The sequence below is a fragment of the Lampetra planeri genome, chromosome 32 (genome assembly GCF_965212315.1).
Source record: "Lampetra planeri chromosome 32, kcLamPlan1.2.h2, whole genome shotgun sequence".
Classification (NCBI taxonomy): Eukaryota; Metazoa; Chordata; class Hyperoartia; order Petromyzontiformes; family Petromyzontidae; genus Lampetra; species Lampetra planeri.
In genome coordinates this window covers 164,958-177,912 of record NC_136138.1, presented here as the reverse complement: position 1 = coordinate 177,912, position 12,955 = coordinate 164,958, and the positions used below count along the sequence as shown (strand labels likewise).

The following is a 12,955-nucleotide window of genomic DNA, read 5'->3' as shown; positions in this document are numbered from 1 at the left end:
TCTTGCGGATTCGATCGGCTAAATTAAAGTTTAAACCGGCCAAATGCCATCTTCTTCGAAAGTCCGTGAGATACTTGGGCCACATTGTCGATTCTTCGGGGATCTCTACCGATCCCGCGAAGACGAACTGTGTCAGTTCATGGCCAACGCCCACGTCGGTTTCTGACGTACGCAGTTTCATTGGTTTTGCTTCCTACTACCGCCGATTCGTTGAGCATTTCGCCACCATTGCAAAACCCTTGCACGCTCTAACGGCAAAAGGAGTCAAGTTCCGATGGGGACCGGAGGAGGAGGCCGCGTTCTGCTCCCTCCGGGACGCCTTGGTGGGTGCCCCGCCCTTACGTTATCCTGACTTTACAAGTCCCTTCTTGCAAGATACGGACGCTAGCAATACGGGCATTGGGGGGGTGCTCTCACAGGTCGTTGGGGGAGTCGAACAGGTGGTCGCCTATGGTAGCAGGGTTTTGTCGCCGGCGGAACAGCGCTACTGCGTCACCCGTCGCGAGTTGCTGGCTATTGTTTTTTTGTACAGCAATTTAGACCGTATCTCTATGGCCGTCATTTTACGGTCCGGACGGACCACGCGGCGCTTCAGTATTCATTGAGGGTCGCCCAACCCTCGGGCCAATTGTCACGGTGGTTGGAAGTCCTCCAGGACTATCAGTTTACGACCACTTACCGTAAGGGGTTGCGCCACACTAACGCGGATGCCCTGTCGTGATTGTCGCCTTGTCCCAAATGTGCGTGCTTAATGGGGTCGGCGCGCTGTAAACCGCCAGCTGCGGTAAGCGTGGGTGCGTTGGCCGCGACCGCGGATGCGCCGATTGGTGACGTTCCCGCTACCCCTCAGGGAGGGGACTCGCTGCTCTCACTGTCTCTGATTGAGTGGGGCCGTCTCCAAATGGCTGACAGCTCCCTGCTAGCGTTGCGTCGCAGGGCGGGGGGTCCCGAGGAGGGCCGGAAGCGAACTGGCTCCTGGCTGCTCAAGCAGGGCCTGCTAATGAGATGGGACAATTTGTCCTGGCGGCACGCACTCGTGGTGCCTTCCGCTATGCGGGGAAAAGTTGTCCTGGCCGCACACGAACGCCTCTTGCATTTGGGGGTAAACAAAACGCTTGCTCTGCTTCAGCGTGACTATTATTGGCCGGGGATGGGGAGCGATGTGGTAAATATACTAAAGGGGTGTGTAGACTGCGCCAGACGGAAACCACCGCCCGTGGCGTCAAATCCACCGCTGCAATCTATTCAGGTCTCGCGCACTAACGAGCTCGTTGCGCTCGATATTTTGGGGCCTTTTCCAGTCACGCCTAGGGGTAACAAGTACCTGTTGGTTGGTGTGGAATACTTTACCCGGTGGCCTATGGCGTGGCCACTCGCCAACCAGTCGGCGGCGGCTGTGACGGACGCCTTTGTCCAGGGCTACGTTCTGGACAAGGGGGCTCCCGAACGCTTGCTGACCGACCAGGGAAAGAATTTTTCGAGTAAATTGCTGCAGGAGGTGTGCGACCTTTTGGGTACTAAGAAGGTGCGTACCTCCCCGTACCACCCACAGACGGACGGGATGGTGGAGCGACTCCACAGGACTTTGACTTCTATGCTGTGCCAGCAGGTGTGCGAGGCACATGTTGACCTGCAGGTCCCGGGGGTCCTCACCGCGTATAGAATGGCCCCCCATGCAGCAACGGGATTTTCCCTATTTTATCTGATTTATGGTCGGGAGGCCGACCCGCCCATGGAAACTCAGCTGGGTCTTTCAAAATTGGCCGAACATATTAAATTTAACATTGCTAAGCTGACCGAGGCACGGGAGGCCGCACGGCTTAATTCGAGGTCTCGCCAAATCGCCAACGAGCGCTTGCGTGCACGGAAGGTGTCCGTGCACGACTGGAAACCGGGCGATAGGGCCTGACTGCACTGCCCTCAGGCACCTTTGGCTACGTCGCCTAAATTGTTGAGGCCATGGCGGGGACCCGTGGAGGTCGTGCGAGTTGCACGCCCCCAGTGTGTTCAGATAAAATGAGGAAAGCGCCGTTGGTACGTCCACCCCTCCCGGCTGAAACCGTTCTCGCCTCCGTATGGCCTCCCTTTGTGTCGTGAGGACCGAGCATGTGACGTGACCGACGACCCGAGGGGGGAAATATCTCCGCCTGATCCTCACATGTCTCCGCCTGATCCGCTCCCAGGTGGCTCGGAACTGACAGCTGCCGACCACCGGCGGCCGGATCCCCGCGACACGGCCGGTCCTTCCAGGCCCGATCCGTGCCTTCCGGGGCTGCCGGAGCCACCAGACGGTCGTCAGTGTCCCGTCCCGTACGATGGACCGGCCAGGCGGACTCGCGCTAAGTCGCACAACTTTTCCTGACCAACTGAATGAGTGGCCGATGCGGCCGGAGCGTCTCGTCACTGCGTTCCCCATCCGCTCGACCGCTCTATCACCCCGGTTGAGGAGCGAGCGGAGGGGGGGATCGATAGTTACAGAGACACTGGACACGTTTTTTCTTGGAATTACTTTTATTGTGTTGTTCGTCGGTTTGTACATAGGTTGTTGTCTGGTGTTGTGTCGTTGTGTTGTTGTTGTTGTGTTACGGGGCACACTGGGGGGTGGGGATTTTGTTGTTGTTACTATTGTTGTTGTTGTGTTGTTTAGCAGCCGGGCCGGCTGCGAGCTATGTGGGAGGGGGTGATGTAGTGGTGATACGCGCTGGGGTAAGGATCGTGTGCCAGCGCGTAGTGATTGGCTGTGTGTGTTGGTGACGCGCGCTGACGGTGAAGGATCATGGGTCAGCGCGGGGTCATGGGTTATGAGGCGGTGATTGGCTGGGTATCGGTGACGCGCGCTGACAGCGAGGGGATCGTGTGGCAGCGCGTGGGGATTGGTCAACTAAGGGGGTGCTCACGTCGCGGTCCGCATACGCTCCGTCTCCCGGGAGCGGAGGCTATATAAGGCAGTGCGCACAGGCGCACGGGGAGTTGGTGACCAGTGAAGACAGAAGACGGAGGAGGAAGGGATAGGGCCCTGAGGCACCTAGTCCCGCTGTCCTTGTGAGGACCGGGGCCCTGTGTGGCTCAGAGGCGGGACCTTGGGACCCGGGGCCGAACGTCCGTGTGAGGGCCGGCCCGCGGGACCCAGAGGTCGTAACCCACGCCCAAGCTGGGGTGGGTCTGTAGGCTCCACGGACGCTACGGGGCTGGAGTGGCTGTGAGCGTGCACCGTGAGCGTGTAGCGCGAGCGTGCAGCGTGAGCCGTAGTAACCACACGTGTCAAGTGGAATGTGCAGCGTGAGTTGTAGTGACCACACGTGTCAAGTGGAGTGTGTAGTGTGAGAAATAGTGACCACACGTGTTATTGTGGGAAGACAAGATTTAATAAAGTGTGCTACCCGTCAAGTGGTTTCCCGCCGTCATTCCGAATACTTCACGAGTGTGCGCTACGTGGCCTCCCTCGCTCGGGTCGGCGCGGGTTCCAACCGGGCCGCCCTTGCTCAGAGTGGCGATCCGAGCGGCGAGATCCCGCAGCCTCCTCCCCTCCGCGCCCTTCAAGGCGCGTTTCTTCTGCTGCTGCTGCCCACGGCAGCGTGACCCCTCCTATCACTCACCCGCGCTGCTCCCCAGCCAGCCGGCCTCTACTCCCCGGCGCCTGCCTGCTCTGCCCACCCGGCCCCAGAAGGCGACTGTGGCTCTCAACGCAGCTCAAAGACTCAAGGCGACAGAGCAGCGCGTATCATCATCATCTCACGCGTCTTGAGTAGTTTTTGTTGTTGTTAATTTCTCTGCTAACATGTACGTGCCCACCTTCGTGTTTTTACCACTGGGTGAGTGCGACTCTGCTCGGCGTCCGTGTTGTTGTTATTGTTGATGGAGCTGATGGCTCCGGGTCTGCTCCGCTGCCCGTGTTGAGGACTCGGTCTCTCGCAGACACCGACTGTTTCGTCTCACGCACCCACTCACACACCTACTTACTCTTACATGCACTCACCAAACCGCAGGTCACAACAACACACTCACACCTACTTCATCTTACATTCATTCACTCACCACACTGCAGATCACAACATCACACTCACCCACTCACACCTTACACTCACCCACACACACCTCCTTACTCTAGCACCCCACTCGCCACACCGCAGGCCACAGCGCTTCTCTTTCTGCTGCTTTCCTCCACTATGGAATTCCCTCCCACCATCGTATTCTTTCCCAAACTGTGATGATAATAATAACAATTAGTATAACCTTGCTCAATTAAAGAAACGCGTTTCACTCGTACCTATTTCAACTTTGATAATAGTTATGTATGTGGCTGACCTCTTGATGTGTTTTAGACCTTTGACTTGTCCTCTCTGTGTTTGACAAATATTCAAATGGCATCAAGAGCGCTGTAAACTCGACACATTTAATAACATCGTGGCCTTACAACGAGCGTACAGAACGGGTGACGTTTTGGGCATTGGCCCTTCTTCACAGCACGTAGGCGTGCGCCTGTATGACGTTTCCGATTGAGGCCACACGCACGCAGTGTTCTTGGCACGGAACGCGTGGCGCTGTGCCGTTGGCTGTGCTTGGTGCATTCACTGCAAGCGCAGCAGCAGCACCACGTATTTTATTTTAGCGAGGTCTGTTTAAAAAAAATGTTTGTATATCGGGTAACCCTGGGGTGGGCGCCGCGGTGGCGAGATGTGAACTGCCTCGCCTGGTACACAGGAGGTCATGGGTTCGATACCGACCCCGACGAAGCCTGTATATTTGGAGTTAGCGTGTCCCCGTGGTCGCGTGCGTTTTTCTGCGGGTCCTCCGGTTTTCCCCTCCACATTTAGAGTCGTGCCTTTTCGAGTATTTGGCTGCGATACATTTCCACACGATACGCCACTTCGTTGGGATATCATTTGTGATAGCCAGATCGCTTCTGAAAAATAGCTATATAGCTCGGTGGGCCTTACCTGGTAAAATAAAACAATAGTTTAGTTTAAAATAGCAGGAGACATTTTTTGTTTAATTCAGTAAACGAAAATCATTTTTCAAGAGCCCCAATGAATGTGAATACGAGATGGTGGTCCTTTATAAACGTCACGAAGAGTCCTTAAAGAGCCGCACGTGGATCCAGAGCCTTGCGGTCATCGAATTGTAAACAACGACCACCGGTTTGCCGCACGGAGAGCATCATGACTTATAGACTTATAATGATTTATAGACTGTATCATGATTTATAGACTTATAATGATGTGTAGACTGTATCATAATTTACAGACTGTATAATGAGTTGTAGACTGTATGATTTATAGACTAAATCATGATCTATAGACAGTATCATGATTTATCGACTGTATAATGAGTTATAGACTGTATATGTCGGGCAGTGAAATTAGCATTTCACCTCTTTTAACTGAAAAACAAAAGCAGCTGCCACGGCGGTTAGCGCTGGGTGAGCGGCGAGCGCACTCCACTGAAGCAGTTCAGAGGGCGCCGGTTCGGTTCCCATCTCCCGGCGCGGCAGTTGGAACGAGGGGGCCAATTTCCTCAAATGCTCACCTTCAACGCCTCCGTCCACTCAGTGGCAGTACAATAATTGGTCTTCCACAGTCGATCGGCAGCTAGGTCGCGTGTGGTGGGGTGAAGTGTGGGTACCGCCCACTTCTTCCAAGCCGTCAGGCCAACGTGGAAGAGTAGGCCGAACACCATCGGGAGGTCCCTTTCCGCCAGCAATGTCGAGAGCAAGCTCTTTCAGGGTTGCGCCTTTTACCTGTCTGTACGTTCTCGCGCACCTGTCAATCAGTGCATTCGAATCTAAAATTCCACTGGAAATGAACGCCGCTTCCTGACTTTCGAAACCGGATTGTGTAAAACGATTACCGGTTCTACTGATTGTCGGTTAACAACCTTAATTTTAAACCATTGTGAGGGTAGGGAATGTCCGCTGGGACGCTGATTATTTTTAAACACAGTTGCTGAGCACAGGACCAGAGACACAAAACGCCAGGCGGCCAGAAACGAACAGTACTATAAGGTTTCGAATAGATAACAGTCAACAGTTAGAGCTTGGGGAAAAGAGACGATGGGAGGGAATTCCCAAGTGGAGGAGAGCGAGGCGAGAAGCAGAAAGAGAAGGAAGGTGACCGGCGGTGTGGTGAGTGGGTGGGCGCCAGTGTCGTGTTTGTTTATAAATAGGTCGACTCAGCCTCAAATGAGTACCTGGTAAGGTGTGTAAACATCGGCACAAGGGAGACAAAGGCGGCCGGGTGTGGTGCTGGCCACCCACCCCCTCGTGTGGCGTGCCGGCCTTCATAGGTGCTCGCTAACAGCACTTGCCCCAAAAGTCTGTTTAGGCTGACCTGAACTGTGTGCGGTCGTGGTGGTGGTTGAACACAGCGTGGAGTCTGGTGAACCGTCGAGTCGTCAACATGGGTGGAGGAAGCCTCGCGAGTGAAGCTCACGGGAACGGTAGCCCTGGGAACATTGATTGGTATTAATTTGTTCCTCGGTACATCGTCTGTGCTCGCTCCCGTGCTGTTCCACTGCGGGAGCTCCACAACTCATTCGCCTTGTGCCTCATGCCGGTGCGGCAGTCGGATATTGATCGCAATGGATGGGGTGGTAGTGTTGTTGTTGTGATTGTCTCAGATCGAATATCGTGTCCACGGTGTCTGTGGAAGGACGCACCGCCCGGTGACTTTGTAACTGGATCCTAGTCGTCGTAATCTGGCCAGGTCCAGGCACCGCTGCCTCACGGTGCCAGAGACCCGGGGGAGTTGAAGCAGGTTAAGAGCCCTGGGGGTGGTGAGGCAGGTTGAGAGCCCTGGGGGATGTGAAGCAGGCTGAGAGCCCTGGGGGCGGTGAGGCAGGTTGAGAGCCCTGGGGGCGGTGAAGCAGTTTGAGAACCCTGGGGGAGGTGAAGCAGGTTGAGATCCCTGGGGGGAGGTGAAGCAGGTTGAGAGCCTTGGGGGAGGTGAAGCAGGTTGAGATCCCTGGGGGAGGTGAAGCAGGTTGAGAGCCCTGGGGGAGGTGAAGCAGGCTGAGAGCCCTGTGGGCGGTGAGGCAGATTGAGAGCCCTGGGGGCGGTGAGGCAGGTTGAGAGCCCTGGGGGCGGTGAGGAAGATTGTGAGCCCTGGGGGAGGTGAAGCAGGTTGAGAGCCCTGGGGGAGGTGAAGCAGGTTGAGAGCCCTGGGGGAGGTGAAGCAGGCTGAGAGCCCTGGGGGCGGTGAGGCAGGTTGAGAGCCCTGGGGGAGGTGAAGCAGGTTGAGAGCCCTGGGGGAGGTGAAGCAGATTGAGAGCCCTGGGGGAGGTGAGGCAGGTTGAGAGCCTTGGGGGAGGTGAAGCAGGTTGAGAGCCCTGGGGGAGGTGAAGCAGATTGAGAGCCCTGGGGGAGGCTGAGACCAGGACACATACATAAATATACACAACAGCCACCACGTGTCACTTAGTGGCGGTGACATCATAATGGCGCTTGTACCAGGCGAGGTGCACATTGACATACGCACACTGCATGTCATCAGCAAGAAGGCCGAAGCAAGACTTGTGCTGGACACTGGAAAGTGGGAAACGCAAGAGAGGACTCCTGATGATCTGGAGCCAGATTACACAAAGGGAAAGAACGTCTATCAGAGTTACTTGGGAAGAGCGGCCTCAGTTGGCACAGAGACCCATTAACTCACACAGAGACATATATCCACACAAAGACAAAGTTCCCCCGTATAGCCTTAACACACTGTAGGGGCAAGTGCTGTTAGCGAGCACCTATGAAGGCCGGAACGGTACACGAGGGGATGGGTGGCCAGAACCGCGCCCGACCGCCTTTGTCTCCCCAGTGGCGGTGTTTACACACCGCACCAGGTACTCATTTGAGGATGAGTCGACCTAAGGGAGGCCCGGGACCGGTTCAGATAATCGTCTACCGGTGTTGGCCGTGAGCGGGAATCGAACCCAGGTCGCCGGGTTCATAGTGCAGCGCGCCGCTGCACTACCGTTCCCCACATATATATATATCCACACAGAGACACATAGACGCCACAAAGACACAGATTCACACAGAGACATATAGACTCACACAGACACACACAGACTCACTCAGGGACTTACAGAGACCCAACGATTCACATATAGGTCTATATGAGAGCCTGTGTGTCTCTTTGCATGTATATCTCTCCCGCTGATGGAACAAGAATGTGTGCGTGGAGGCGCTGGGTGTCAGTGACGGATAAGGCCACGGACTTGGGGCCATGGTGCCGTAGTTCAGAACCATTTGGTTGGTTGTGAAAATGTGCTTTTACATTCAATCCTACCTCGGATCATCGCTCATCCTATCCCAGTGTGGTGGAACATTCCTGTCACCCAGAGGCTTGAGGGTAGGGAGGTAGATCATGCCAAGAGACAGAAAATGATTGAGAGGTGCGGGAATCCACAGACAGGCGGGAAGGCAGCCGGAACCGGCGCCAACAATTTATCAAGCTCTGTGGCCCTCTATATCGGGATGTTTGGCCAACTCCACACGTAAGCTGCGTGTTGTGTGGTCCCTTCAGCAGCGTCAGATCGAGACTGCAGTGGCTTTTACACGGAGGCGGGTGAGTGGCACCTGGGCTTCGACTGCCCATGGCCCCAGCACTGCTGCGGAGACTGCCACGCTCGCTATTGCTGCACCACGGCCCTGGAGGAACTGCACGAGGATGAGCAGAGTTGGTGCAACTTCTTTGTGATCAGGTCAGGAACGCCGCACACCTCCACGCTCACGGATTAACGGTGCAAAAAAGATCAGATATATCGCGAGTACATTCTGTAAAGATGTGCACAGGAAACGTATTTATTATTAAGCTTATTTACCCACAAAGGTATCACTTGAGTTCCAAGACTCTGTTTCAAGTGATAATAATTGAAAAGGTTTTACTCTTTCCAGCAATGATACAGGTGTTGAGATGTTCAAACACCAAATAGACACCCATTGCAATGCATCAAGTATGCATTGACCACACATGATTGTGGCAAAACATGCAAACACACGTTCCTTGATAATAATGTATGCATTGTGTTTGAAACGGATTGGCCTACACCAGAGACAGTCTCCTTTATGGCCTCGTCTCACCAGTGTTAGACCACAGAACGCCAAAAGGCAAATAACACTAAGGCAATGCAAATATCAAAGCATTTTTATGTCGGGTTGAGCAGTTATATCTATGGGACCATTTTTTGCCGGTAAAAAAATGGCCACATACATAGTCCTGTCAAGTGTTCTCAGTCAGGGTCAATGTTTCACTGTGTAATCCCGATTAAGTAATTTCCAGGTAATTCAACATTGAACCTGGAGGAAAATCCATGTTCTCCCCTTGTTCCAAAAAAATGTGACTAGTATTGGCCAAGCATGCTGAACAGTTACAAAGTTACCTAAAAATAACTCAATTGGGATTGCACAGAGCAGCAACATCACCCCCTCCTGCGAAAACCTGGCAGGACCTTCATTAAAACATATATTCTTATGATTTCCTGAGTCAACAAGGACGATGTTTACGCCACTGTGCATGTGAATTGGCACGGTGTGCTGTCACCTCCCCAGCCCCAGCATTATCGCGGGCATCACGCTGGGGCTTTTCCTGCTGATGCTCATCCTCACCCTCATCTGCTGCTGCACCTGCTCGGGCTGCGTGCTCAGCCAGATGCGCCTCCGCCGCCGCTCGTCCTCCTGCTCCAGTGGGTAACACCACACTGGGCACAAGTGTAAAGATCCCCCGATGGCCTTTAACAGACTGTTGGGGCGAGTGCCGTGAGCGACCACCGATGAAAGCTGGCACGGCACGCAAGGAGATGAGTGGCCAACACCACGCCCGGCCGCCTTTGTATCTCAAGTAGCAATGTTCACACATCGCACCAGGCTGAGTCGACCTAGGAGAGCCCCAAGACCGTTTTAGATAATCGCCACTGGTGTTTGCGGTGAGCGGGAATCGAACTCGGGTTCCCGGGTTCATAGCACAGTGTGCTAACCGCTGCACTATCAATCCCAATTGCTGTCAGCTTAATCATGCATGACCACACAGAAGCAGTGCAGTGCATTTTTTTTTTGGCATTGTCATGAAAATTCAGCACAATTATGAGCGGCTCTTGTTATTAGACGGTTCTGTAAAGATAATCTAATCATTAATAGTCGGTTATTGGTTATCGGTCATGGAATGATCTGACCAAATTTGTGTCGTTAATACCATACACCACCCAATAACCAAACAGATTAATTATTATGTGTAAAATCATCTAAAGCATCACTTATTAATGTTTAAGCTCACCTGTAAGATGAACAATTTTCACAACTAAAATATAGCAATAAGATATGGCGTTTCATTTGAAACTGCACCATACATCTTCAGGAAGAGATCCGGGAAGTCAGAATCACCTGACCTGGCTTCAAAATGACAAGGCCTAAACCCAAACATCAATAATGGATTGTAACACGAGATGCGACATCGCACGTGTTAAGCATCGATATGATTAAACTTTGTTGGTTTTTCAGGTCACTGCGATGCATCATTGTACGGTTCCCATGCCGGGTCCTTCAGCAGCCTCACCATAACGCAAGCCCAGAGTCAGCCCTCCAGCCAGCACGCGGGCAGGCAGTTGCATGGAGGCTACACGGTGGTCCCGGCCAACTCTCAGCTTGTCTCACCCGCAGAGCTCACGCCCAGCCCGCAGTCTGAAACCCCCCCGCTCGTCTCTGCCACGTTCGTAGGGGGCTTCTCCGGTGGGCTGGTTCCGGAGGGTGCCACCGTGGTACATGCGGTGCGTGCAGTCACCGAGTATCAGTTCATCGTGGGGCCGCCACCACCGTACGACGAGTCTGGTCGGCAGGGCACGCAGATTTAGAACGGCCGGCAATGCTGCGGTGGCGAAGTGGTGACACTCGCACCTCGATAGCAAGAAGGGTCTGGGTTTGGTACCCAACTCGGGCGCCTTTCCGCGTGGATTTGACCAATATTTTTCGTAATAAAGTTTTTTGGGTTACATCGCGTAAATATAAATGTCGTAAACCCACCTCCACCCGGCACAGCCAATTAATAAAGGTTGTCACGTGAACTTCAACACACCTGTGTGTTGGTGAGAAAACCCCACATTTCCAAATTTAGCTAACCACGTTTCGCTGGTGATTACAACCTTACTAAATGGCTGTGTTGATGTAAAAGCTTTTATTATGAATGTGGGGAGTTTATATGTTCTCTCCTGTGTTCTGCATGGGTTTGCTCTGAAAACTCACTTCTTTAGAACTGATTTTTGTGTTTAATTTGATGTCCATCCCCCGCACCTCCGATTAGCACGGATGGCTACATACGGCGCGAAAGAAGCTCAACATACATACAATGTAACTGGTAATGCTGAAAAATTATCAGCAAATTGCTTCATTGGGATTACACACAGCAGCAACATCGCCCCGGACTGCAAACACTTTGCAGGACCGTCCAGAAAGAGCTGAGGCTCAGTGAAGGCTTTCCAGGGTAAACGAGTGGATTAACAATAACACAGTGTAAAGGTTGCTAAATTACCACAAATACTTTACACTCTCGGTATGCATTGCCGACGGCAATTCCACCGCAATGATTGGCGCGGATGAAGATTGAGAGAGCAAGGAGTTGTTTATTTACAGAGTAGGAGCACAAATCGAGAACAAGAATGCATCACCTGCAACAAACGGAAATGCAACCGAGTGCGAGATTTCCAAAGGCGACCGAGAATGCATCTACCAAAGCATTACCCGCGACACCTTTAGCTTCCAGGTGTCCCGTGCCATCATCGTCATCATGTGCATGCCCCTCAGGGAGGAGCAGTCCCCACGAGGCGCCACCAGGCAATCCTATCCTGCTCTAGCCGCCACGCTGAATACAAGCCAAGGCCGTGGTGTCGAGGATTTAGCTTGTTTGGCTACGTCTGGTGGTGGGGTGGAGGGTCTTACGACATACATTTTGCCACATTACGTGGCCTATTTTCAAACATCAATTGCAAAAGCTGGCAGTTTCTGTATATTAATTTACCACATAAAGAAAACAAACAATATAAACATGGTATTTCTAGGTGACTTTCAACACGCGTGTGCAATAGTAAAACGAGTGCACAGCTCGGTGTGGTCGCGTTTCCCAGCACAGCTGTGGAAGGAGTTGAGCCGGGAGCAGCGCTGCGCGTGTGTCTACGTGGCCCACGCGTGGATTGGGCCTTCGTGTTTCCCACCACAAGGGCCGTCCATAGGAGGGTGTAGGATCCGGGGCAAATCCCACTGTGGGCCCCCCGACGCTTTCAAACTAAACCGGGAGTATTACACACGCCACGTAACGTCGAAGCGCGCACCGCCACCCCAAAGCGCCCCCGCCAAAAGCGCGGGGCCCGGTGCGGCCGCCCAGATTCGCCGTGTACCCTGGGGACGGCTCTGCCCCGCCACTCATGCTGCACAGCTTCGACTGGAGTTGCGATATGACTTGAGGCTGTATACAAGAGCGCATATAATATAAACGTGTGTGCACCAATGATTCTACGTGTATCTGCAATATAAAAAAACACTTATTCTTAGGTTTTTTTTCGGTAAAGTCACGTAGGTAAAACATCAAAATTAATAAAAATTAAATTAAATAAAAATCACGACGTTTCGGAGGCAACACAAGTCTCCGTCATCAGGTGGGACCGTCACAGCCAGATTAGCTGCATCAAGTGAGGCAATGATTCAAGATGTAATCCCTTAAAAGCAAGTTGAGGGGGGAGGAGAGGGGGGGGGGAGCTCATAAGAATGTGGTAGCCAATGAATGGAACGTATCGGGAGGGAGGGGGGCGGGGCTCAAAGACGGCACGGAGTGCCACGTACAACGCATCGGGAGGGGGGCGGGGCCAAAAGGATGCACGACGGCGTGGACGCGGTTGTGCGCAAGCAACTACTGCTGCTGCACACGCCAACGCATTGGACAGAGAGGGGGAGGGGAGGCCAGATACACATGATAGAAAAGAACGAAAA

General features: G+C 53.2%; 1 protein-coding gene across 3 annotated transcripts; it reads left to right on the top strand.

The window, feature by feature from the left end:
• The first annotated feature begins 421 nt into the window (after positions 1-421).
• On the top strand, positions 422-12,479 carry LOC144729260 (uncharacterized). Of its 3 annotated transcripts, none has more exons than XM_078609383.1 (4): positions 422-3,812; positions 8,511-8,688; positions 9,536-9,669; positions 10,640-12,479. In XM_078609383.1, the coding sequence occupies exons 1-4, from the start codon at positions 3,779-3,781 to the stop codon at positions 10,828-10,830; spliced, it is 537 nt and encodes a 178-aa protein (XP_078465509.1). In that variant the 5' UTR covers positions 422-3,778; the 3' UTR covers positions 10,831-12,479. The 3 variants fall into 3 exon arrangements, with proteins under 3 accessions (XP_078465509.1, XP_078465507.1, XP_078465506.1); XM_078609381.1 differs by having other exon boundaries at positions 2,028-3,812; positions 8,514-8,688; positions 10,481-12,479; XM_078609380.1 differs by having other exon boundaries at positions 2,030-3,812; positions 10,481-12,479.
• Positions 12,480-12,955: the final 476 nt, after the last annotated feature.